Source organism: Lytechinus variegatus, chromosome 13 (genome assembly GCF_018143015.1).
Source record: "Lytechinus variegatus isolate NC3 chromosome 13, Lvar_3.0, whole genome shotgun sequence".
Classification (NCBI taxonomy): domain Eukaryota; kingdom Metazoa; phylum Echinodermata; class Echinoidea; order Temnopleuroida; family Toxopneustidae; genus Lytechinus; species Lytechinus variegatus.
The window spans coordinates 26996436-27022103 of NC_054752.1; the positions used below are offsets into that span (position 1 = coordinate 26996436).

At 37.2% G+C, this 25668-nt stretch overlaps 6 protein-coding genes across 6 annotated transcripts in view; all 6 read left to right on the forward strand.

The window, feature by feature from the left end:
- Nucleotides 1–25668, forward strand: part of LOC121425907 (zinc finger protein 271-like) — a 77254-nt gene that overhangs the window by 51537 nt on the left and 49 nt on the right. Inside the window, exons 10-16 of the mRNA XM_041622014.1 lie at nt 2209–2247; nt 4089–4127; nt 5908–5946; nt 9795–9833; nt 11699–11737; nt 21506–21544; nt 23441–25523. Of these exons, the coding sequence (XP_041477948.1) occupies nt 2209–2247; nt 4089–4127; nt 5908–5946; nt 9795–9833; nt 11699–11737; nt 21506–21544; nt 23441–25523 (2317 nt within the window). The remainder of the gene's footprint in view (nt 1–2208; nt 2248–4088; nt 4128–5907; nt 5947–9794; nt 9834–11698; nt 11738–21505; nt 21545–23440; nt 25524–25668) is intronic.
- Nucleotides 3742–5426, forward strand: LOC121425910 (zinc finger protein OZF-like). Its single transcript, XM_041622017.1, has one exon. It carries the CDS (start codon nt 4130–4132, stop codon nt 5423–5425), a length of 1296 nt encoding a protein of 431 aa, XP_041477951.1. The 5' UTR covers nt 3742–4129; the 3' UTR covers nt 5426.
- On the forward strand, nt 5940–7369 carry LOC121425911 (zinc finger protein 239-like). The gene is given in 1 exon segment (XM_041622019.1): nt 5940–7369. A coding segment is annotated over 1 exon segment (1185 nt). The 5' UTR covers nt 5940–5948; the 3' UTR covers nt 7134–7369.
- LOC121425908 (gastrula zinc finger protein XlCGF57.1-like) lies at nt 11365–13749 on the forward strand. Its single transcript, XM_041622015.1, has one exon. The coding sequence runs from the start codon at nt 11740–11742 to the stop codon at nt 13621–13623; it is 1884 nt and encodes a 627-aa protein (XP_041477949.1). The 5' UTR covers nt 11365–11739; the 3' UTR covers nt 13624–13749.
- LOC121425912 (gastrula zinc finger protein XlCGF52.1-like) lies at nt 13766–15876 on the forward strand. The gene has a single exon (XM_041622020.1). It carries the CDS (start codon nt 14147–14149, stop codon nt 15329–15331), a length of 1185 nt encoding a protein of 394 aa, XP_041477954.1. The 5' UTR covers nt 13766–14146; the 3' UTR covers nt 15332–15876.
- On the forward strand, nt 21653–23444 carry LOC121425913 (zinc finger protein 239-like). The gene has a single exon (XM_041622021.1). The coding sequence runs from the start codon at nt 21722–21724 to the stop codon at nt 22865–22867; it is 1146 nt and encodes a 381-aa protein (XP_041477955.1). The 5' UTR covers nt 21653–21721; the 3' UTR covers nt 22868–23444.

Below are 25668 nucleotides of genomic sequence, written 5' to 3' on the forward strand. Positions count from 1 at the left end.
TCTTATGGAAATTGTAATATGATAATGAAAAGAGTGAGATTTGTTTGATCCAGTCCAGTTTGGTGCACCAGTTCTGACAAAATCCACCGGGGTCTGACAGAACCAGTCAGAGCTAGGTGTGCTTGACCGACCTAGCACCGGCTCACACTGTTCCGATTAGGTCTTCCTTCCTTGATAAATGATGGAAAAAAAAAACATGTTGCAAATAATAATAATAGCTGGATTTATAAAGGTTTTTCGCCTGAGGATACAAAGCACTGCTATTGTTACCCCGGCTTTAGCTCGAGCTAACATCACTGGCTAGGTGTGCTTGACTGACCTAGCACGGCCTCACTGTATTCCTATTGGGTCTTCCTTCCTTGAAAAATGATGGAAAAAAACCATGTTGTAAATAATAATAGCTGGATTTATAAAGGTTTTTTGCCTGAGTATACAAAGCGCTGCTATTATTACCCCGGCTTTAGCTCGAGCTAACATCACTGGCTAGGTGTGCTTGACTGACCTAGCACCGGCTCACACTGTTCCGATTGGGTCTTCCTTCCTTGAAAAATGATGGAAAAAATGCATGTTGTAAATGTCCTGCAATGGCAATGTGACATGGAATGTTGTGTTTTATTTCATAACGTTTCTAACAAAAATGATACTTTCGTGAGAGAATGACTGGCATGATAGGTGGATGAATCCAAATTTTTATTTCAGAAAATCCAAACAGATTGAGTATTTAAACTTCAAAGTTCAAGGGTCTGTAATACAAACCTTAGCAGTTATCGTCGAACATTTTCCTGATAGTTGATTGCGTTCACTACAACATACAATTAATCGCTAACCTTTGATTCATGGGACCCTGGACGACATACATGTAGGATTTTTTTTTCATTGGAAATCATCAGTTACACTCTATGATCATAATCAACATTGAGTACTGTTACATGCAAATTGTTTTCGCTAGAAGGAGTAGAAAATGATGATACATTTTGGCTTAAAACTCAATCAAATTTTTGATCTGACATAAACTTTAAAAATTTGCATAGCTAGATTTCATAAGTTGGTTTTGCAAGGCTTTTTACAACCGATAATGTCACACCAGTGCATCTGCGACATTATGGCTAGAGCGTCCAACGCATAATGTCGTAGCTTGAACTACTAACGCATAACATTGCAAGTAGTAATGCATAATGTCGCAGCGGTATCTGCTTCAGCACTTGAGTTAAATATAAGACATGAAATGTGTTTTCACTCATTAATTTGCGCAGGCTCTTTCATTTGAACATTATTTTTAAACCATAAATAAAACCAAACCAAACCCAAATGCTGGATCCAGCGCAACTCCATTGTGTGAAACATTGCAAAAATGATCATCCAACGCATAATGTCACAATCGATGCATAATGTCGTAGCTGCGTCATTATAGGTTGTAACAAGGCTTACCATGTATAAAAAGAAAAAGGTATTAATCTCAAAATGTGTAGGTCCCCATCTTATTAAGGTGAATCCCATCTTATCAAGGTGAATACAACATGGAATCAAATGGAAAGGGCATTTTTAGCAGTATTTAGTTTGGGTCAAAAAGTAGGTTAAATCTTTACATGATTGTCAATTTTTTATAGAATCTGAAATGTAAATTTGACTTGTCCAAATGTATACATACAAACCAAGTTTATTTGTTATGCAATTATAAAACATCATGAAATGGACCCAGTATTGAGGAAATCAGTTAAAGCAATGGTGCTTGACTTATCTGAAATTTTGATTAATGAGACATTTCTAATGCTGATCTTTATTTAAATTATGTTCATTTCATCCAGGGCCCCCATTGCAAAAAAAAAGTTACTTTGCCATCCAGTGGTAACTACCATGGTAACGATGCTCAGCAGCCAATCAGAATCAAGGATTTCAGTGAAGTTTACATTGGATGGCAAATTTACCATCATACTAAGTTTTATGCAACAGGGACCCTGTTGTTACATTGTACTAATTCATATTGTGACAATGTTGTTCATATTTTTAAAGGTTACATTGCACACTTAAAACTAAATTTCTGTTTTACTATGCCCTTCTATATAACATAGGCCTTGTTTCTTCAATTCAGGACAAAGCTGAAAAACAGAATACCTGTATTCAAATTATGTAATACATGTATGTTTGAATAAATGAAATATCAAAATCGAAGCTTGTTTTGATAGTATTTATTTTCTCTTTTATTACCAGGTGATTCCGTTAAACAAAGGCAAGACTCACAAGGAGAAGGTATGTCAAGTAAACGTGACGAAAATGAATTTGGAGGAAAGGTGAATTGCTGTAAAAAGATTTTCAGCCATAGAAATGATCCTGTTTACAACTTGAGATCACATCGAAAAAAGAACAGATGTTTCTGCTGTCAGAAAGAACTGAAACGTGATGCTCAAAGTCATATGAAAGAAAGGCAAAATGAGTGTACTCTTTCTTACGAGAAATTTTCTGCAAAAAAGCATCTGTCTCTCCATCTTGTCAATTTTTTTTTTCTCTGAGAGTACATTTTGTCAGAAGAGATTTTCAACAAAACATAATCAAACACACATCAGAGAGGAGTCATATGAATGCTTATGTGAAAAAGGGTTTTCTAAAAAGAAATATTCGCCTCAGCATATCAGAACGCACACAGGAAAAAAGCTGTATGAATGTTCATTATGTAAGAAAACATTTGCTCAAAAGAATAGTCTGACCAATCATATAAAAACACACAATGTAGAAAAACCATACAAATGTTCAATATGTACGAAAAGATTTTCTTGGAACTTTTCTCTGACCCTCCATCTCAGAACACACACGGGAGAAAAGCAGTATGAATGTTCACACTGTATGAAGAGGTTTTCTCAAAGAGTTATTTTAAACGTCATCTCAGAACACACACAGGTGAAAAGCAATTTGAATGTTCACACTGTGAGAAAAGGTTTGCTCAAAAAGGTAGTCTGAAACTCCATCTCAGAACACACACAGGAGAAAAGCCATATGAATGTTTACAGTGTATGAAGAGATTCTCTTTTAAATCCTCCCTGACAGATCACCTGCGAATACACACGGGGGAAAGGCCGTACGAATGTTCACACTGTGACAAGAGATTTACACAGAGAAAACATCTAACTTACCACCTTAGAACACACACAAAGGAAAAACCATACAAATGTCCACAATGTAAGACAATGTTTTCTCGGAAAAGTAGTCTGAAATGCCATGTCAGAACGCACACTGGAGAAAAGCCATATGAATGTCCACACTGTATGCAAAGATTTTCTTATAAAAGGCCTCTTGACTGTCATCTGCGAATACACGCAGGAGAGAGGCTATATAAATGTTCATTCTGTTACAAGGAATTTTCTGAGAAAAGTCATCTGGTTGATCATATTTCAATACATACGGAAGAAAAGCCATATGAATGTCCACTTTGTAAGAGGATGTTTTCTCAACAAAGCAGTCTAACCCTGCATTTCCGAACACACACAGGAATGTCACGAAAAAAGCCATTGGAATGTTCACACTGTTCGGAAAATTTGCTCAAAAGAGGACTCTTGTTAGTCATTATCAACATTGCCATCAATCCCAAGTTATAAATCCGGTTTTGTCTCAATGAATGATTTTTTCTGGATTCACCCAACACTTGCAGCAATTGCCCCTACCGCCTCCTATCAGTTTGCTCAATTCAGTGCATCCTTCGCCATCAACCCAATCCTCCTGGCTCTCTTCGATTCCTTTTTCTGTCCCCCTCCCCCTCAAACCACCCTCCTTGAACTCAAAGCCCTCCTTGAAACGTGTCTGTCATCCCTCCCGAGCACGCGCCCATACCAACGTAATACATTCACCTTCACCAACCGTTCCACTGTACTGTAATGTTCTGATTGACATTATCGGACTCATCATCTGTAAAGACATAGTCATGTGATGTCAATGTTGTATGAGAGTAACCAAATGAATGACCATACTGTAATGGCCTGATAGATATTATCTGACTAATCATCAGGAAAGAGATAGTCATGCTAATGTCCATGTAGGAGAAATGCCAGGTGAATTACCATACTTGTCTTGATGGCATCTATTTTTTATTTTATTACCAGGTGATTCCATTAAACAAAGGCAAGACCCACAAGGAGAAGGTATGTCAAGTAAACGTGACGAAAATGAATTTGGAGGAAAGGTGCATCGCTGTAAAAAGATTTTCAGCCAAAGAAATGAACCTGCTTACAACTTGAGATCACATCGAATAGGGAACAGATGTTTCTGCTGTCAGAAAGAACTTAAATGTGATGCTCAAAGTCATATGAAAGGAAGGCCAAATGAATGTTCATTTTCTTACGAGAAATTTTCTACGAAAAACCGTCTGTCTCGCCATCTATCAAAAAACAGAGAAAAAAATCCACCTAAATGTTCATGTGAGAGTGGATTTTCTCAGGAGAGGTTTTCAACAAAACATAATCAAAGACACATCAGAGAGGAGTCATATAAATGCTCATGTGAGAAAGGGTTTTCTAATAAGAAATTTCTGACTCAGCATATCAGAACGCACACAGGAAAAAAGCTGTATGAATGTTCATTATGTAAGAAAACATTTGCTCAAAAGAATAGTCTGACCAATCATATCAAAACACACAATGTAGAAAAACCATTCAAATGTTCAATATGTACAAAAAGATTTTCTTGGAAGCTTTCTCTGACCCTTCATCTCAGAACACACACAGGTGAAAAGCCATTTGAATGTTCACACTGTGAGAAAAGGTTTGCTCAAAAAGGTAGTCTGAAACTCCATCTCAGAACACACACAGGAGAAAAGCCATATGAATGTTCACAGTGTATGAAGAGATTCTCTTTTAAATCCTCCCTGACAGATCACCTGCGAATACACACGGGGGAAAGGCCGTACGAATGTTCACACTGTGACAAGAGATTTACACAGAGAAAACATCTAACTTACCACCTTAGAACACACACAAAGGAAAAACCATACAAATGTCCACAATGTAAGACAATGTTTTCTCGGAAAAGTAGTCTGAAATGCCATGTCAGAACGCACACTGGAGAAAAGCCATATGAATGTCCACACTGTATGCAAAGATTTTCTTATAAAAGGCCTCTTGACTGTCATCTGCGAATACACGCAGGAGAGAGGCTATATAAATGTTCATTCTGTTACAAGGAATTTTCTGAGAAAAGTCATCTGGTTGATCATATTTCAATACATACGGAAGAAAAGCCATATGAATGTCCACTTTGTAAGAGGATGTTTTCTCAACAAAGCAGTCTAACCCTGCATTTCCGAACACACACAGGAATGTCACGAAAAAAGCCATTGGAATGTTCACACTGTTCGGAAAAATTTGCTCAAAAGAGGACTCTTGTTAGTCATTATCAACATTGCCATCAATCCCAAGTTATAAATCCGGTTTTGTCTCAATGAATGATTTTTTCTGGATTCACCCAACACTTGCAGCAATTGCCCCTACCGCCTCCTATCAGTTTGCTCAATTCAGTGCATCCTTCGCCATCAACCCAATCCTCCTGGCTCTCTTCGATTCCTTTTTCTGTCCCCCCTCCCCCTCAAACCACCCTCCTTGAACTCAAAGCCCTCCTTGAAACGTGTCTGTCATCCCTCCCGAGCACGCGCCCATACCAACGTAATACATTCACCTTCACCAACCGTTCCACTGTACTGTAATGTTCTGATTGACATTATCGGACTCATCATCTGTAAAGACATAGTCATGTGATGTCAATGTTGTATGAGAGTAACCAAATGAATGACCATACTGTAATGGCCTGATAGATATTATCTGACTAATCATCAGGAAAGAGATAGTCATGCTAATGTCCATGTAGGAGAAATGCCAGGTGAATTACCATACTTGTCTTGATGGCATCTATTTTTTATTTTATTACCAGGTGATTCCATTAAACAAAGGCAAGACCCACAAGGAGAAGGTATGTCAAGTAAACGTGACGAAAATGAATTTGGAGGAAAGGTGCATCGCTGTAAAAAGATTTTCAGCCAAAGAAATGAACCTGCTTACTACTTGAGATCACATCGAATAGGGAACAGATGTTTCTGCTGTCAGAAAGAACTTAAATGTGATGCTCAAAGTCATATGAAAGGAAGGCCAAATGAATGTTCATTTTCTTACGAGAAATTTTCTGCGAAAAACCGTCTGTCTCGCCATCTATCAAAAAACAGAGAAAAAAATCCACCTAAATGTTCATGTGAGAGTGGATTTTCTCAGAAGAGATTTTCAACAAAACATAATCAAAGACACATCAGAGAGGAGTCATATAAATGCTCATGTGAGAAAGGGTTTTCTAATAAGAAATATCTGACTCAGCATATCAGAACGCACACAGGAAAAAAGCTGTATGAATGTTCATTATGTAAGAAAACATTTGCTCAAAAGAATAGTCTGACCAATCATATCAAAACACACAATGTAGAAAAACCATTCAAATGTTCAATATGTACAAAAAGATTTTCTTGGAAGCTTTCTCTGACCCTTCATCTCAGAACACACACAGGTGAAAAGTCATTTGAATGTTCACACTGTGAAAAAAGGTTTGCTCGAAAGAGTTCGCTGAAACTCCATCTCAGAACACACACAGGAGAAAAGCCATTTAAATGTTCACACTGTGAGAAAAGGTTTGCTCAAAAAGGTAGTCTGAAACTCCATCTCAGAACACACACAGGAGAAAAGCCATATGAATGTTCATAGTGTATGAAGAGATTTTCTCTTAAATCCTCCCTGACAGATCATCTGCGAATACACACGGGGGAAAGGCCTTACGAATGTTCACACTGCAACAAGAGATTTACACAGAGGAAACAACTAACTTTTCACCTTAGAACACACACAAAGGAAAAACCATACAAATGTTCAATATGTATGAAAAGATTTTCTTGGAAGCTTTCTCTGACCTTTCATCTCAGAACACACACAGGAGAAAGGCCATTTCAATGTTCACACTGTGAGAAAAGGTTTGCTCAAAAGAGTAGTCTGAAACCCCATCTTAGGACGCACACAGGAGAAAAGCCATTTGAGTGTTCACATTGTAAGAAAGCATTTTCCCTAAAATGTAATCTTAACCGTCATGTTAAAACCCACACAAGGAAAAAAACGGCATGAATGTCAGTACTGTGACAAGGATTCTTCTGATAGACATTGTCTCATAAGGCATCTGAAAAAACATGCAGGAGAAAAGCCATGTCAATAACCATTCTGTATATATCAAGATTTTATCGATATCTGTCTAGTCCTATGCAAACATTAATTCATTTGAATGTCAACTCTGTATGAATTGATTTTTATGTGTTTGTAAATATATTTAAATCATTTTTAAGTGTGCAAATTACCCCCCCCCCCCACTTTTGCCATATGATCTCCCAAAATACCTCAGCCTAGATATGATTAAAGCTACTGTGACATTTTTGGGAGCAAAGTTGTAAATGAAATCCGAGTCCTGGTGCCATAATGTAAAAGGCAGATGGATTAAAACAAGAAAACTGAAAAATACTGCATGCAAATTGTCCTAACAGGGGTTTTATTTTGATCATCATAACAGGTTTGTAATTGAAAATCTTATGGAAATTGTAATATGATAATGAAAAGAGTGAGATTTGTTTGATCCAGTCCAGTTTGGTGCACCAGTTCTGACAAAATCCACCCGGGGTCTGACAGAACCAGTCAGAGCTAGGTGTGCTTGACCGACCTAGCACCGGCTCACACTGTTCCGATTAGGTCTTCCTTCCTTGATAAATGATGGAAAAAAAAACATGTTGCAAATAATAATAATAGCTGGATTTATAAAGGTTTTTCGCCTGAGGATACAAAGCACTGCTATTGTTACCCCGGCTTTAGCTCGAGCTAACATCACTGGCTAGGTGTGCTTGACTGACCTAGCACGGCCTCACTGTATTCCTATTGGGTCTTCCTTCCTTGAAAAATGATGGAAAAAAACCATGTTGTAAATAATAATAGCTGGATTTATAAAGGTTTTTTGCCTGAGTATACAAAGCGCTGCTATTATTACCCCGGCTTTAGCTCGAGCTAACATCACTGGCTAGGTGTGCTTGACTGACCTAGCACCGGCTCACACTGTTCCGATTGGGTCTTCCTTCCTTGAAAAATGATGGAAAAAATGCATGTTGTAAATGTCCTGCAATGGCAATGTGACATGGAATGTTGTGTTTTATTTCATAACGTTTCTAACAAAAATGATACTTTCGTGAGAGAATGACTGGCATGATAGGTGGATGAATCCAAATTTTTATTTCAGAAAATCCAAACAGATTGAGTATTTAAACTTCAAAGTTCAAGGGTCTGTAATACAAACCTTAGCAGTTATCGTCGAACATTTTCCTGATAGTTGATTGCGTTCACTACAACATACAATTAATCGCTAACCTTTGATTCATGGGACCCTGGACGACATACATGTAGGATTTTTTTTTCATTGGAAATCATCAGTTACACTCTATGATCATAATCAACATTGAGTACTGTTACATGCAAATTGTTTTCGCTAGAAGGAGTAGAAAATGATGATACATTTTGGCTTAAAACTCAATCAAATTTTGATCTGACATAAACTTTAAAAATTTGCATAGCTAGATTTCATAAGTTGGTTTTGCAAGGCTTTTTACAACCGATAATGTCACACCAGTGCATCTGCGACATTATGGCTAGAGCGTCCAACGCATAATGTCGTAGCTTGAACTACTAACGCATAACATTGCAAGTAGTAATGCATAATGTCGCAGCGGTATCTGCTTCAGCACTTGAGTTAAATATAAGACATGAAATGTGTTTTCACTCATTAATTTGCGCAGGCTCTTTCATTTGAACATTATTTTTAAACCATAAATAAAACCAAACCAAACCCAAATGCTGGATCCAGCGCACTCCATTGTGTGAAACATTGCAAAAAATGATCATCCAACGCATAATGTCACAATCGATGCATAATGTCGTAGCTGCGTCATTATAGGTTGTAACAAGGCTTACCATGTATAAAAAGAAAAAGGTATTAATCTCAAAATGTGTAGGTCCCCATCTTATTAAGGTGAATCCCATCTTATCAAGGTGAATACAACATGGAATCAAATGGAAAGGGCATTTTTAGCAGTATTTAGTTTGGGTCAAAAAGTAGGTTAAATCTTTACATGACTTGTCAATTTTTTATAGAATCTGAAATGTAAATTTGACTTGTCCAAATGTATACATACAAACCAAGTTTTATTTGTTATGCAATTATAAAACATCATGAAATGGACCCAGTATTGAGGAAATCAGTTAAAGCAATGGTGCTTGACTTATCTGAAATTTTGATTAATGAGACATTTCTAATGCTGATCTTTATTTAAATTATGTTCATTTCATCCAGGGCCCCCATTGTAAAAAAAAAAGTTACTTTGCCATCCAGTGGTAACTACCATGGTAACGATGCTCAGCAGCCAATCAGAATCAAGGATTTCAGTGAAGTTTACATTGGATGGCAAATTTACCATCATACTAAGTTTTATGCAACAGGGACCCTGTTGTTACATTGTACTAATTCATATTGTGACAATGTTGTTCATATTTTTAAAGGTTACATTGCACACTTAAAACTAAAATTCTGTTTTACTATGCCCTTCTATATAACATAGGCCTTGTTTCTTCAATTCAGGACAAAGCTGAAAAACAGAATACCTGTATTCAAATTATGTAATACATGTATGTTTGAATAAATGAAATATCAAAATCGAAGCTTGTTTTGATAGTATTTATTTTCTCTTTTATTACCAGGTGATTCCGTTAAACAAAGGCAAGACTCACAAGGAGAAGGTATGTCAAGTAAACGTGACGAAAATGAATTTGGAGGAAAGGTGAATTGCTGTAAAAAGATTTTCAGCCATAGAAATGATCCTGTTTACAACTTGAGATCACATCGAAAAAAGAACAGATGTTTCTGCTGTCAGAAAGAACTGAAACGTGATGCTCAAAGTCATATGAAAGAAAGGCAAAATGAGTGTACTCTTTCTTACGAGAAATTTTCTGCAAAAAAGCATCTGTCTCTCCATCTACCAAAAAGCAGAGAAAAAAATCCACCCAAATGTTCATGTGAGAGTACATTTTGTCAGAAGAGATTTTCAACAAAACATAATCAAACACACATCAGAGAGGAGTCATATGAATGCTTATGTGAAAAAGGGTTTTCTAAAAAGAAATATTCGCCTCAGCATATCAGAACGCACACAGGAAAAAAGCTGTATGAATGTTCATTATGTAAGAAAACATTTGCTCAAAAGAATAGTCTGACCAATCATATAAAAACACACAATGTAGAAAAACCATACAAATGTTCAATATGTACGAAAAGATTTTCTTGGAACTTTTCTCTGACCCTCCATCTCAGAACACACACGGGAGAAAAGCAGTATGAATGTTCACACTGTATGAAGAAGTTTGCTCAAAAGAGTGATCTGATACGTCATCTCAGAACACACACAGGTGAAAAGCCATTTGAATGTTCACACTGTGAGAAAAGGTTTGCTCAAAAAGGTAGTCTGAAACTCCATCTCAGAACACACACAGGAGAAAAGCCATATGAATGTTCACAGTGTATGAAGAGATTCTCTTTTAAATCCTCCCTGACAGATCACCTGCGAATACACACGGGGGAAAGGCCGTACGAATGTTCACAATGTGACAAGAGATTTACACAGAGAAAACATCTAACTTACCACCTTAGAACACACACAAAGGAAAAACCATACAAATGTCCACAATGTAAGACAATGTTTTCTCGGAAAAGTAGTCTGAAATGCCATGTCAGAACGCACACTGGAGAAAAGCCATATGAATGTCCACACTGTATGCAAAGATTTTCTTATAAAAGGCCTCTTGACTGTCATCTGCGAATACACGCAGGAGAGAGGCTATATAAATGTTCATTCTGTTACAAGGAATTTTCTGAGAAAAGTCATCTGGTTGATCATATTTCAATACATACGGAAGAAAAGCCATATGAATGTCCACTTTGTAAGAGGATGTTTTCTCAACAAAGCAGTCTAACCCTGCATTTCCGAACACACACAGGAATGTCACGAAAAAAGCCATTGGAATGTTCACACTGTTCGGAAAAATTTGCTCAAAAGAGGACTCTTGTTAGTCATTATCAACATTGCCATCAATCCCAAGTTATAAATCCGGTTTTGTCTCAATGAATGATTTTTTCTGGATTCACCCAACACTTGCAGCAATTGCCCCTACCGCCTCCTATCAGTTTGCTCAATTCAGTGCATCCTTCGCCATCAACCCAATCCTCCTGGCTCTCTTCGATTCCTTTTTCTGTCCCCCCTCCCCCTCAAAACCACCCTCCTTGAACTCAAAGCCCTCCTTGAAACGTGTCTGTCATCCCTCCCGAGCACGCGCCCATACCAACGTAATACATTCACCTTCACCAACCGTTCCACTGTACTGTAATGTTCTGATTGACATTATCGGACTCATCATCTGTAAAGACATAGTCATGTGATGTCAATGTTGTATGAGAGTAACCAAATGAATGACCATACTGTAATGGCCTGATAGATATTATCTGACTAATCATCAGGAAAGAGATAGTCATGCTAATGTCCATGTAGGAGAAATGCCAGGTGAATTACCATACTTGTCTTGATGGCATCTATTTTTTATTTTATTACCAGGTGATTCCATTAAACAAAGGCAAGACCCACAAGGAGAAGGTATGTCAAGTAAACGTGACGAAAATGAATTTGGAGGAAAGGTGCATCGCTGTAAAAAGATTTTCAGCCAAAGAAATGAACCTGCTTACAACTTGAGATCACATCGAATAGGGAACAGATGTTTCTGCTGTCAGAAAGAACTTAAATGTGATGCTCAAAGTCATATGAAAGGAAGGCCAAATGAATGTTCATTTTCTTACGAGAAATTTTCTACGAAAAACCGTCTGTCTCGCCATCTATCAAAAAACAGAGAAAAAAATCCACCTAAATGTTCATGTGAGAGTGGATTTTCTCAGAAGAGGTTTTCAACAAAACATAATCAAAGACACATCAGAGAGGAGTCATATAAATGCTCATGTGAGAAAGGGTTTTCTAATAAGAAATTTCTGACTCAGCATATCAGAACGCACACAGGAAAAAAGCTGTATGAATGTTCATTATGTAAGAAAACATTTGCTCAAAAGAATAGTCTGACCAATCATATCAAAACACACAATGTAGAAAAACCATTCAAATGTTCAATATGTACAAAAAGATTTTCTTGGAAGCTTTCTCTGACCCTTCATCTCAGAACACACACAGGTGAAAAGCCATTTGAATGTTCACACTGTGAAAAAAGGTTTGCTCGAAAGAGTTCGCTGAAACTCCATCTCAGGACACACACAGGAGAAAAGCCATATGAATGTTCACAGTGTATGAAGAGATTTTCTCTTAAATCCTCCCTAACAGATCATCTGCGAATACACATGGGAGAAAAGCCATTTGAATGTTCACACTGTGAGAAAAGGTTTGCTCAAAAAAGAAGTCTGAACCTCCATCTCAGGACACACACAGGAGAAAAGCCATATGAATGTACACAGTGTAGGAAGAGATTTTCTTTTAAATCCTCCCTGACAGATCATCTGCTCATACACACGGGAGAAAGGCCTTACGAATGTTCACACTGCAACAAGAGATTTACACAGAGGAAACAACTAACTTCTCACCTTAGAACACACACAAAGGAAAAACCATACAAATGTTCAATATGTATGAAAAGATTTTCTTGGAAGATTTCTCTGACCCTCCATCTCAGAACACACACGGGAGAAAAGCAGTATGAATGTTCACACTGTATGAAGAAGTTTGCTCTAAAGAGTGATCTGATACGTCATCTCAGAACACACACAGGTGAAAAGCCATTTGAATGTTCACACTGTGAGAAAAGGTTTGCTCAAAAAGGTAGTCTGAAACTCCATCTCAGAACACACACAGGAGAAAAGCCATATGAATGTTCACAGTGTATGAAGAGATTCTCTTTTAAATCCTCCCTGACAGATCACCTGCGAAAACACACGGGGGAAAGGCCGTACGAATGTTCACACTGTGACAAGAGATTTACACAGAGAAAACATCTAACTTACCACCTTAGAACACACACAAAGGAAAAACCATACAAATGTCCACAATGTAAGACAATGTTTTCTCGGAAAAGTAGTCTGAAATGCCATGTCAGAACGCACACTGGAGAAAAGCCATATGAATGTCCACACTGTATGCAAAGATTTTCTTATAAAAGGCCTCTTGACTGTCATCTGCGAATACACGCAGGAGAGAGGCTATATAAATGTTCATTCTGTTACAAGGAATTTTCTGAGAAAAGTCATCTGGTTGATCATATTTCAATACATACGGAAGAAAAGCCATATGAATGTCCACTTTGTAAGAGGATGTTTTCTCAACAAAGCAGTCTAACCCTGCATTTCCGAACACACACAGGAATGTCACGAAAAAAGCCATTGGAATGTTCACACTGTTCGGAAAAATTTGCTCAAAAGAGGACTCTTGTTAGTCATTATCAACATTGCCATCAATCCCAAGTTATAAATCCGGTTTTGTCTCAATGAATGATTTTTTCTGGATTCACCCAACACTTGCAGCAATTGCCCCTACCGCCTCCTATCAGTTTGCTCAATTCAGTGCATCCTTCGCCATCAACCCAATCCTCCTGGCTCTCTTCGATTCCTTTTTCTGTCCCCCTTCCCCCTCAAACCACCCTCCTTGAACTCAAAGCCCTCCTTGAAACGTGTCTGTCATCCCTCCCGAGCACGCGCCCATACCAACGTAATACATTCACCTTCACCAACCGTTCCACTGTACTGTAATGTTCTGATTGACATTATCGGACTCATCATCTGTAAAGACATAGTCATGTGATGTCAATGTTGTATGAGAGTAACCAAATGAATGACCATACTGTAATGGCCTGATAGATATTATCTGACTAATCATCAGGAAAGAGATAGTCATGCTAATGTCCATGTAGGAGAAATGCCAGGTGAATTACCATACTTGTCTTAATGGCATCTATTTTTTATTTTATTACCAGGTGATTCCATTAAACAAAGGCAAGACCCACAAGGAGAAGGTATGTCAAGTAAACGTGACGAAAATGAATTTGGAGGAAAGGTGCATCGCTGTAAAAAGATTTTCAGCCAAAGAAATGAACCTGCTTACTACTTGAGATCACATCGAATAGGGAACAGATGTTTCTGCTGTCAGAAAGAACTTAAATGTGATGCTCAAAGTCATATGAAAGGAAGGCCAAATGAATGTTCATTTTCTTACGAGAAATTTTCTGCGAAAAACCGTCTGTCTCGCCATCTATCAAAAAACAGAGAAAAAAATCCACCTAAATGTTCATGTGAGAGTGGATTTTCTCAGAAGAGATTTTCAACAAAACATAATCAAAGACACATCAGAGAGGAGTCATATAAATGCTCATGTGAGAAAGGGTTTTCTAATAAGAAATATCTGACTCAGCATATCAGAACGCACACAGGAAAAAAGCTGTATGAATGTTCATTATGTAAGAAAACATTTGCTCAAAAGAATAGTCTGACCAATCATATCAAAACACACAATGTAGAAAAACCATTCAAATGTTCAATATGTACAAAAAGATTTTCTTGGAAGCTTTCTCTGACCCTTCATCTCAGAACACACACAGGTGAAAAGTCATTTGAATGTTCACACTGTGAAAAAAGGTTTGCTCGAAAGAGTTCGCTGAAACTCCATCTCAGAACACACACAGGAGAAAAGCCATTTAAATGTTCACACTGTGAGAAAAGGTTTGCTCAAAAAGGTAGTCTGAAACTCCATCTCAGAACACACACAGGAGAAAAGCCATATGAATGTTCACAGTGTATGAAGAGATTTTCTCTTAAATCCTCCCTGACAGATCATCTGCGAATACACACGGGGGAAAGGCCTTACGAATGTTCACACTGCAACAAGAGATTTACACAGAGGAAACAACTAACTTTTCACCTTAGAACACACACAAAGGAAAAACCATACAAATGTTCAATATGTATGAAAAGATTTTCTTGGAAGCTTTCTCTGACCTTTCATCTCAGAACACACACAGGAGAAAGGCCATTTCAATGTTCACACTGTGAGAAAAGGTTTGCTCAAAAGAGTAGTCTGAAACCCCATCTTAGGACGCACACAGGAGAAAAGCCATTTGAGTGTTCACACTGTAAGAAAGCATTTTCCTTAAAATGTAATCTTAACCGTCATGTTAAAACCCACACAGGGAAAAAAACGGCATGAATGTCAGTACTGTGACAAGGATTCTTCTGATAGACATTGTCTCATAAGGCATCTGAAAAAACATGCAGGAGAAAAGCCATGTCAATAACCATTCTGTATATATCAAGATTTTATCGATATCTGTCTAGTCCTATGCAAACATTAATTCATTTGAATGTCAAATCTGTATGAATTGATTTTTATGTGTTTGTAAATATATTTAAATCATTTTTAAGTGTGCAAATCACACCCCCCCCCCATCGGCTATAGGATCTTCCAAAATACCTCAGCCTAGATATGGTTAAAGCTACTGTGACATTTCTGGGAGCAAAGTTGTAAATGAAATCTGAGGCCTAGTGATGGAGTGGTGCCATAATCAATGTAAAAGGCAGATAAATTAAAACAAGAAAACTGAAAAATACTGCATGCAAATTGTCCTAACAGGGGTTTTATTTTGATCATCAAAACAGGTTTGTAATTGAAAATCTTATGGAAATTGTAATATGATAATGAAAAGAGTGAGATTTGTTTGATCCAATCCAGTTTGGTGCACCAGTTCTGACAAAATCCACCCCGGGGTCTGACAGAACCAGTCAGAGCTAGGTGTGCTTGACTGACCTAGCAACGGCTCGCACTGTTCCGATTGGGTCTTCCTTCCTTGAAAAATAATGGAAAAAAAACATGTTGTAAATAAATAAAGGTTTTTTGCCTGAGGATACAAAGCACTGCTATTATTACCTAGGCTTTAGCTCGAGCTAACATCACTGGCTAGGTGTGCTTGACTGACCTAGCACCGCCTCACTGTATTCCTATTGGGTCTTCCTTCCTTGAAAAATAATGGAAAAAATGCATGTTGTAAATGTCCTGCATGGGCAATGTGACATGGAATGTTGTGTTTTATTTCATAACGTTTCTAACAAAAATTATACTTTGTGGGAGAATGAATGACTGGCATGATAGGGGGATGAATCCAAATTTTTATTTCAGAATATCCAAACAGATTGAGTATTTAAACTTTGAAGTTCAAGGGTCTGTAACACAAACCTAAATAGCAATTATCGTAGAACATTTTCCTGACAGTTGATTGCATTGACTACAACATACAATTAATCGCTAACCTTTGATTTATGGGACCCTGGACGACATACATGTAGGATTTTTTTTTCATTGGAAATCATCAGTTACACTCTATGATCATAAGCAACATTGAGTACTGTTACATGCAAATTGTTTTCGCTAGAAGGAGTAGAAAATGATGATACATTTTGGCTTAAAACTCAGTCAATTTGATTTGAATTTGTACATGAAGTCCTTTTTGTAATCAAATTTTTGGTCTGACATACACTTAAAAAACTTGCATAGCTAGATTTCATAAGTTGGTTTTGCAAGGCTTTTTACAACCATGGATCCTACTAGAACAATGTCACACCAATGCATAATGTCGCAGATTGCGAAATCATGCCAAGAGCATCCAACGCATGTCAGAGTTAACACATAAAATCGTAGCTTGAATTACTAATGTATAACGTCGCAAGTATATAAAATGCATAATGCCACATCGGTATCTGCTTCAGCACTCAAGTTAAAAATTGGATATGAAATATGTTTTCACTCATTAATTTGCGCAAGCTCTGTCATCTGAACGTTCTATGTATTTTTAAATCATGAATAAAACCAAACCCAACCAAAATGGTGAATATGAGCACTCCATTTTGTGAAACATGCAAAATAAATGTTATTCCCCCTCTATCCCCATACTTTTCTTTTGCTGTGCACCCGCCAGTTAAATAAAAATAAAAATAGGTTGTCAATGGATAATACATTGTCATGCCAGGTTTGTTAAATCTTTAAGAAATATGTAATAAGTAATTAGATTTTTTTTTCTGTGGAGAGGGGATGTGAAAAACAAATCTTATGTGAAATTTTATGATATTGTGCACATTTTAGTGAATTTTGTGAAAAAATCTCAGGAAAAGGAAATGTAGGTTTACATTTATTTTTTTTTTTTTTCGGGGGGGAGGTTTGGGTCAACATTAAGTCTGCCCCCTCCACCTCTTCTCCCCAAGGGAAATTTGTAAATCACTTTAAATTATTGTTCAAACGGTACATTCCAAGTAACAATACGAAATATTATTTTTTTATCAAAATGTAATGAACAACAATCAAATATTATCTTTTTTAAAAAGTGACCCCTCTTCATCGTAATGAATTCAATACTGCCCCCACTTCATCCATGCCTGTCCCACCAAACACACCATTAAAACATTCAGATGACAGAGCTTGAACAAATTACTGAGTGAAAACATCTTATCTGTAACTCGAGTCCTGAAGAAAATACCGATGCCGTATTATGCGTGAAGACTTGCGACGTTATGTGTCAGTACTTGTAGTTCAAGCGACGGCATTATGCTTCCGTGTAAAAGAAAAAAAGATATATTAATCTCAAAATGTTTAGGTCCCGATCTTATCAAGGAGTATTACGTCGCATACATTCGTAATTCCGAAGCTTTGTTATTCCGAAGGTTCGTATTTTCGAAGGTTTGTAATTCCGAAGGTTCGTTAGTCCGAAAACGAAATGAGGTTCGTAATTCCGAAGGTTCGTTAATCCGAAATCGAAATGATGTTAGTAATTCCGAAGGTTCGTTAGTCCTAAAGCTAAATGATTAATGAACCTTATTTCGTTTTCGGACTTACGAACCTTCGGAACAACAAACCTTATTTCGTTTTCGGATTAATGAACCTTCGGAACATCGAACCTTATTTTGTTTTCTGATTATTGAGCCTTCGGAATAACAAACCTTTGGAATAATGTCACAAATGTTCGGATTAACGAACCCTTTTACTTTTTTGGCCATCGAACCTTATTTTGTTTTTGGTTTATCGTGCCTTCGGAATTACGAACTTTCAGAATAAAGAACCTTCGGAATTATGAACCCTCAGAATTGTGAAGTGTAACCTTATTAAGTTTGAGTCAAAAAGTAGCTTAAATCTTTTCATGATTTGTCAATTTTTGTCTCGCCCACCAGAGGTGAAGGCAAGACATAGGGATCCAAATGTCGTCCGTCCGTCACAAATCTAATGACACATAACTCCACAACGGTAAGTCGCTTTTCAACCAAACTTGGATAGTAGATGGACTTGGGGGAAATGCATGTTATGCTGCAGTGGGAGGTCACATGGAAAGGTCAAAGGTCATTTTCAGGTCAACGTTAAAGTTTACAGGCAAGACTCTCTTATGATCTCTAACTTCGCAACCGTAAGTCGCTTTTTTAAGAGAAAGTCCAGTAGTTGCAGTAAACACTGATTTCATGAGAAAGTCTGTAAAACAAGGCTTAATTGTCAGTATATCATCGAGGATCTAGATCTTGTACGGTGACATAAACTGAACTTTGTGAAATCTTGAAATCTACGCTGAAAAATGTGCACACTTAAGATCACCAACACAGATAGGCACACGTGGGACAGTGTATCATTATTGCTGGAATAAAGACCGGCGGAAGTGACCGAATCCACGCTTATTTTGCTTATTTCTCGGCAATTACACAATTTCTTCCAGAATCCTTTGGCACATATTTTTTACTTATACAAACAGACACTTGGGTGGTCATCATATTAGATTCTGTAAAAAGTAATTTTGACATCGTTACCAAAACTGGAATTTATCTTTAACCAAACTTGGACGGTAGATGGTCTTGGGGAACCTGCATGTTATGCTGCAGTCGAAGGTCACATGGTAAGGTCATTTTCACGTCAACGTTAAAGTTTACATGCAAGACTCTTATGACACCTAACTCTGTAACCCCAAGTAGCTTTTCAACCAAACTTGGATGGTAGATGGACTTGGAGGACCTGCATGTTATGCTGCAGTCGGAGGTCACATGGTAAGGTCAAAGGTCATTTTCAGATCAACGTTAAAGTTAACATGCCAGACTCTCTTATGACACCAAACTCCACAACTGTAAGTCACTTATCAAGCAAACTTGGATGGTAGAATAACTTGGGAGACCTGCTTGTTATGCTGCAGTCGGAGGTCACATGGTAAGGTCAAAGGTTATCTTCAGGTCAACATTAAATTTTACGTGTAAGGGTTTTATGACAAGCGTTATTCCATTCCAGTCATTGCACAATGAAGTTTTGATGCAATTTTGTTGTGTGCCCTCGCAAAAGGCAGTATTTCTGGTTATTTTCATAAGTGGGCGAGACCCAAAATCGCTTTTGCCTTGTTTGATAGAATCTGATATGTAAATTTGACTTGTCCGAGTGTATTTATTTGTTATGCAATTATATTATAAAATATCATGAAATGGATCCCAGTATTAAGGATATCGGGTAAAACAATGGTGTTTAAATTATCTGAAATTTTGATTAAAGGTCAAGTCCACCTCAGGAAAATATTGATTTGAATCAATAGAGAAAAATTGGACAAGCACAATGCTGAAAATTTCATCAAAATCGGATGTAAAATAAGAAAGTTATGACATTTCAAAGTTTCGCTTATTTTTAACAAAATAGTTATATGAAGGAGCCTGTTGCATCCAAATGAGAGAGTCGATGATGTCACTCAATCACGATTTCTTTTGTTTTTTATTGTTTGAATTGTACAATATTTCAATTTTGATGAATTTGACGATTAGGGCCTCCTTGCCTGAAGCACAAAATGTTAAAATAATGGAATTCCACGTGTTCAAGGAGGAATGAAACTTCATTTCACTTGACAATGACGAGAAAATCAAAATATTTCATATTTAAAACAATAAAAAACAAAAGAAATAGTGAGTGAGTGACATCATCGACTCTCTCATTTGGATGTAGCTGGCTCGTTCATATAACTGTTTTTGTGAAATGAAACACATTTTGGAATGTCATAATTTTGTCATTTTACATCCGATTTTGTTGAAATTTTCAGTGTTATGCTTGCTGAATTTTGCCCTTTTTATTCAAATCAAGTTTTTGTTGTTGACTTGTCCTTTAATGAGAAATTTCTAATGCTGATCTTCATTTAAATCATGTTTATTTTTCCAGGTCCCCATTGCAAAAAAAAAATCTATTGCAGTAACTTTGCCATCCAGTGGTAAACTACCTTGGTATCGATGCTTAGCAGCCAGTCAAAATCAAGGATTTCAGGGAAGTTACCATTGGATGGTTAATTTACCATCATACTAACTTTTATGCAACAGGGACCCTGGTGTTAAGTTGTGCTAATTCCTATTGTAACAGTGTTTCTCATATTTTCTTCTAGGTTACTTTGCACACTTAACCCTAAATAGACTTGGCTATTTCAACGCCTAAGAAGACGGGGGGGCTGATTCAGCCCCCCCCTAATGATCTCGACCATTGATCACGCGATCACAACGAAAATTGGCACACGTGTTACCCATGGCATTATCTACAAAACTATAACATCAAATTCTGCAAAAAAACTCATGTCTCATTAATTATGCTAATTTATGCGTAAAATCATAAGTTTGCTCTAATTAATAATATAATGCCCCTGAAATGCTAATTTTTGTTTCACATAATCTAGATAGCCATCTGATCAAATTTATTTTTAAAAAATTTCAACATCACATTTATTTTCTTAGGTATTCTATTGTTTTCTAAATTTCTTATGTATTTCTATGTTTTTCGACTTTTTGTTTTATTGTTTTTTCAATGGAAATTGTCGGGGACTTTATTTTGACCATAAAAAAGATAAAATTAATCTATTTTAAGCAGTAAAGGGAAAAATAATGATACATTTATGAATTCTGGCTTAAAACACTATTTGCATTGGATTTGTACACAAATTCACGTTTTTGAGTAATTTTGGGTCTGCATGCACTTACGAAATGTTGCATAATTTCAGAACTGCGTACGCGGGGGTCACAATTTTGGTCTCAAAAGTTGCGCGAGACTTGAAAGTAAAAAGTCAGCGAGCGACGCGGTCCAAAAATTTTGCGCGGCGGATTTATCGCGAAAAATGTCGAGGGGGGGCTGAATCAGCCCCCCCCCCAGTCTTTTTAGGGTTAAGATTAAAATTTGTTCTTTTTTATTATGCAATCCAATGCAACATACATGTGTATGATTTGTTTCTACAATTTAGGACCAAGATGGAAAACTGAATATTGAAATTATGTAATGCGTGCATGTTTGAATAAATGAAATATTAAAATCAAAGCTTGTTTTGATAGTATTTATTTTCTCTCTTTTTATCAGGTGATTCCATTAAACAAAGGCAAGACTCAAAAGGAGAAGGTATGTCAAGTAAACATGATATTGAGTTCGGAGGAAAGGTGCTTCGCTGTAAAAAGATTTTCAGCCATAGAAATGATCCTGTTTACAACTTGAGATCACATCGAAAAAGGAACAGATGTTTCTGCTGTCAGAAAGAACTGAAACATGATGCTCAAAGTCATATGAAAGAAAGGCAAAATGAGTGTTCTCTTTCTTACAAGAAATTTTCTGCAAAAAAGCATCTGTCTCTTCATCTACCAAAAAGTAGAGAAAAAAAATCCACCCAAATGTTCATGTGAGAGTACATTTTGTCAGAAGAGATTTTCAACAAAACATAATGAAAGACACATCAGAGAGGAGTCATATGAATGCTTATGTGAGAAAGGGTTTTCTAAAAAGAAATATTCGCCTCAGCATATCAGAACGCACACAGGAAAAAAGCTGTATGAATGTTCATTATGTAAGAAAACATTTGCTCAAAAGAATAGTCTGACCAATCATATCAAAACACACAATGTAGAAAAACCATTCAAATGTTCAATATGTACAAAAAGATTTTCTTGGAACTTTTCTCTCACCCTTCATCTCAGAACACACACAGGTGAAAAGCCATTTGAATGTTCACACTGTGGGAAAAGGTTTTCTCAAACAAGTGGTCTGAAACTCCATCTCAGGACACACACAGGAGAAAAGCCATATGAATGTTCATACTGTAAGAAAAGGTTTGCTCAAAAAGGTAGTCTGAAACTCCATCTCAGAACACACACAGGAGAAAAGCCATATGAATGTTCACAGTGTATGAAGAGATTTTCTCTTAAATCCTCCCTGACAGATCATCTGCGAATACACACAGGGGAAAGGCCTTATAAATGTTCACACTGCAACAAGAGATTTACACAGAGATCACTTCTAACTTTTCACCTTAGAATACACACAAAGGAAAAACCATACAAATGTCCACATTGTAGGACAATGTTTTCTCGGAAAGGTAGTCTGAAACGTCATGTCAGAACGCACACTGGAGAAAAGCCATATGAATGTCCACACTGTATGCAAAGATTTTCTTATAAAAGGCCTCTTGACTGTCATCTGCGAATACACACAGGAGAGAGGCTATATAAATGTTCATTCTGTTACAAGGAATTTTCTGAGAAAAGTCATCTGGTTGATCATATTTCAATACATGTGGAAGAAAAGCCATATGAATGTCCACTTTGTAAGAGGATGTTTTCTCAACAAAGCGGTCTAACCCTGCATTTCCGAACACACACTGGAATGTCAGGAAAAAAGCCATTGGAATGTTCACACTTTGGAAAAATTTGCTCAAAAGAGGACTCTTGTTAGTCATTAGTCATTATCATCATTGCCATCAATCCCAAGTTATGAATTCGGTTTTGTCTCCATGAATGAGGTTTTGTCTCCATGAAGGAGGTTTCTGGATTCACCCCACACTTGCAGCAATTGCCCCTACCCCCTCCCTTCACTTCGCCGTATTCAGTGCATCCTTCGCCATCAACCAAATCCTGGCTCTCTTCTTACACTTGTCTCTTCCATTTCTTCTTTGGTTGTCCCTTCCCCCTCCAACCACCCACCTCGAACTCAAAGCCCTCCTTAAAACGTGTCTGTCATCCCTCCAAGCACGTTCCCATACTGCCGTACCACATTTTCCTTAGCCAACCATTCCACTGTACTGTAGTGTTCTGATTGACATCCGACTCATCTGTAAAGACATAGTCATGTGATGTCAATGCTGTATTAGAGTAACCAACTGAATGACCATACTGTAATGACCTGATAGTTATTATCTGACTAATAATCAGATTAGAGATAGTCATGCTAATGTCCATGTTGTAGGAGAAAAGCCAGGTGAATTACTTTACTTGTCTTGATGGCATTTATTTTCTCTTTTATTACCAGGTGATTCTGTTAAACAAAGGCAAGACTCAAAAGAAGGTATGTCAAGTAAATGTGACGAAAATGAGTTTGGAGGAAAGGTGCATCGCTGTAAAAAGATTTTCAGCCATAAAAATGATCCTGCTTACAACTTGAGATCACATCGAAAAAGGAACAAATGTTTCTGCCGTCAGAAAGAACTTAAATGTGATGCTCAAAGTCATATGAAAGAGAAGCCAAATGAGTGTTCTCTTTCTTACGAGAAATTTCCTGCGAAAAAGCGCCTGTCTCGGCATCTACCAAAAAACGGAGAAAAAAATCCACCTCAATGTTCATGTGAAAGTGAATTTTGTCAGAAGAGATTTTCAACAAAACATAATGAAAGACACATCAGAGAGGAGTCATATGAATGCTTATGTGAGAAAGGGTTTTCTAAAAAGAAATATACGCTTCAGGATATCAGAACGCACACAGGAAAAAAGCTGTATGAACGTTCATTATGTGAGAAAACATTTGCTCAAAAGAGTAGTCTGACCAATCATATCAAAACACACAATGTAGAAAAACCATACAAATGTTCAATATGTACGAAAAAATTTTCTTGGAAGCTTTCTCTGACCCTTCATCTCAGAACACACAAAGAAGAAAAGCCATATGAATGTCCACACTGTATGCAAAGATTTTCTTATAAAAAGTCTCTTGACTGTCATCTGCGAATACACGCAGGAGAGAGGCTATATAAATGTTCATTCTGTTACAAGGAATTTTCTGAGAAAAGTCATCTGGTTGATCATATTTCAATACATACAGAAGAAAAGCCATATGAATGTCCACTTTGTAAGAGGATATTTTCTCAACAAAGTAGTCTAACCCTTCATTTCCGAACACACACAAGAGACAAGCAATTTAAATGTTCACAGTGTATGAAGACATTTGCTCAAAAGAGTGGTCTGAAACTTCATCTCAGGACACACACAGGAGAAAAGCCATATGAATGTTCACAGTGCATGAAGAGGTTTGCTCAAAAGAATAATCTGATACTCCATCTCAGAACACACACAGGAGAAAAGCCATTTGAATGTTCACACTGTGAGAAAAGGTTTGCTCAAAAGAGTAGTCTGAAACTTCACCTCAGGATGCACACAGGAGAAAAGCCATTTAAATGTTCACACTGTGAGAAAAGGTTTGCTCGAAAGAGTGGTCTGAAACTTCATCTCAGTGCACACACAGGAAAAAAGCCACATGAATGTTCACACTGTGAGAAAAGGTTTGCTCAAAAGAGTGGTCTGAAACTCCATCTCAGAACACACACAGGAAAAAAGCCATTTAAATGTTCACACTGCTCAAAAAGGTTTGCTCAAAAAGGTAGTCTGAAACTCCATCTCAGAACACACACAGGAGAAAAGCCATTTAAATGTTCACACTGTGAGAAAAGGTTTGCTCAAAAGAGTAGTCTGAAACTTCATCTCAGTGCACACACAGGAAAAAAGCCATATGAATGTTCACACTGTGAGAAAAAGTTTGCTCAAAAGAGTGGTCTGAAACTTCATCTCAGTGCACACACAGGAAAAAAGCCATATGAATGTTCACACTGCTCAAAAAGGTTTGCTCAAAAGAGTGGTCTGAAACTTCATCTCAGTGTACACACAGGAAAAAGGCCACATGAATGTTCACACTGTGAGAAAAGGTTTGCTCAAAAGAGTGGTCTGAAACTCCATCTCAGAACACACACAGGAGAAAAGCCATTTAAATGTTCACACTGCTCAAAAAGGTTTGCTCAAAAAGGTAATCTGAAACTCCATCTCAGAACACACACAGGAGAAAAGCCATTTAAATGTTCACACTGTGAGAAAAGGTTTGCTCAAAAGAGTAATCTGAAAGTTCATCTCAGTGCACACACAGGAAAAAAGCTGTATGAATGTTCACACTGTGAGAAAAGGTTTGCTCAAAAGAGTGGTCTGAAACTTCATCTCAGTGCACACACAGGAAAAAAGCCATATGAATGTTCACACAGTGAGAAAAGGTTTGCTCAAAAGAGTGGTCTGAATCTCTATCTCAGAACACACACAGGAGAAAAACCATTTAAATGTTCACACTGCTCAAAAAGGTTTGCTCAAAAAGGTAGTCTGAAACTCCATCTCAGAACACACACAGGAAAAAAGCCATATGAATGTTCACACTGTGAGAAAAGGTTTGCTCAAAAGAGTGGTCTGAAACTTCATCTCAGAACACACACAGGAGAAAAGCCATTT